At 48.4% G+C, this 1,509-nt stretch overlaps 1 protein-coding gene across 1 annotated transcript in view; it reads right to left on the bottom strand.

The window, feature by feature from the left end:
• The window catches only part of PARP8 (poly(ADP-ribose) polymerase family member 8), a 212,996-nt gene extending 211,489 nt beyond the window's left edge, over window positions 1–1,507 (bottom strand). The window contains exons 1-2 of the mRNA XM_030888968.2: window positions 1,207–1,507; window positions 1,006–1,114 (exon numbers count right to left, since the gene is read on the bottom strand). Of these exons, the coding sequence (XP_030744828.2) occupies window positions 1,006–1,114; window positions 1,207–1,507 (410 nt within the window). The remainder of the gene's footprint in view (window positions 1–1,005; window positions 1,115–1,206) is intronic.
• Window positions 1,508–1,509: the final 2 nt, after the last annotated feature.

Here is a 1,509-nt window from a genome sequence, read left to right on the forward strand (position 1 = left end):
ACACTGGTTCTCAAGTTTGAGTTTATAACTGTTTTTCATAAAACTTGTTTGAGAAAACGCAGAATGCAACACAAGTCAATGTGCTTTAAAGGTTCACCTAAACGGCAAGCTTTTAAAAAACTGTTTTTACGGAAGAAAGCTTCTTTTGCAGTTTATATATTCTTAAATGTTGCCATTAGCTATGAGATATTTTGCAAGCTGAGTAAGTCTCAGCAGTCAAGTCCTAACAGCAGTGCTGGTCAGAGGAATCCCTGAAGGCTGTATCTTTGACAGCCCTCTATAGTGGTCACTGTTCTTTTAAACTTCTGTGGCCCCACAAAGGGCTACAGGGGAGAAAATCCTACCTGTCACTTAAACAAACAAGAGGCACATTTTAATGGCTATCTTTCATTTTAACCCAGTCTCCGAAATACAGAATTGGACTGAGGATTCTTTAACACTGTTAGTAATTTAATAATAAACTATGCATCTCTGTTTTTCCCCCCAAAGAGAGAAAAGCCCCACACTCCCAGCCACAGAGGCTGCTCCACATTCTTTCCTGTCGCCAAATGTGAAATTCAACACACCACTCCCTAAAGAAAAATCCCTGAGAACTGGACGCCGGTTTCTCTATGTCAACCTTCGGCAGCCTCAATTCCCCAAGATCATTATTTGACATCAAACTGCTTTGTGACTTCTGAGCTCCTTCATGCATGTCACTTCATACCGAGTAACCCCGCTTGACACCCACAAAACGTCTTCCCAGACAAACTACTACTGTAGTACAACACTGTAACATCCAGCGTGCAAGAGCCCTGGCTCACTGCTTGTGACATGGTTTTACAAACACTGAATCAACCATTTTTTCCCTCCGCTATTTAAAGCCGAGAGAGTTGGGACGGGACTAAAAAGCAACATCACCACCACAACAACAACAAATACCCGAACGCGGAACGTCCTAAGAACAAAGGAAAACACAAGCAAGTGTGTGAACAGGAAATGAAGCAACTCTATACACAGAAATACCTTTTGGGGCCGCCAACGTAGGTGAAAGTAAAGGTGGAGTCGGAGTACCTGAAATCTGAAACAGAAAGTCCAGTTATAACCTCGCCTCCTTGAGTAGATGTCTTTAACTCTGCTCAAGATTGGGGTCCCCTGGGTCTTGCTTGTTTCTGTGTTTTGTTTTGTTTTGTTTGTCGAAGAAGCAAAGCAAGGCCTGGCGGGGACGTGGCAAGGGGCCGGGGAGCCTCGAGGTCCCCTCTCGCGGCCTCTCGGGAGGGACGAAGGCTCGCTCCGGCCTAAGACCTGGGAGCCCCCCTCGCCCCCCGCAACAAGTGCCGGGCGCCATGGCAACGGCGGGAATTTCCCAGTCGGGGCGGCCGGAAGCGGCCCCCGCCGGGCTCGGGATGACAACCACAAGATCCGATCCTTCTCCCTGGGGAGCAAAATGGACGCAAGGCGACCCCCAGGAAAGGGCGCAGAGCTCCTCGGAAGCCCCGGGAATGCCTTCCCTTGCCGCGGCACGCATTC

The sequence above is a fragment of the Echinops telfairi genome, unplaced genomic scaffold, assembly GCF_000313985.2.
Source record: "Echinops telfairi isolate 266 unplaced genomic scaffold, ASM31398v2 ScPeMD7_7469;HRSCAF=8507_1, whole genome shotgun sequence".
Lineage (NCBI taxonomy): Eukaryota > Metazoa > Chordata > Mammalia > Afrosoricida > Tenrecidae > Echinops > Echinops telfairi.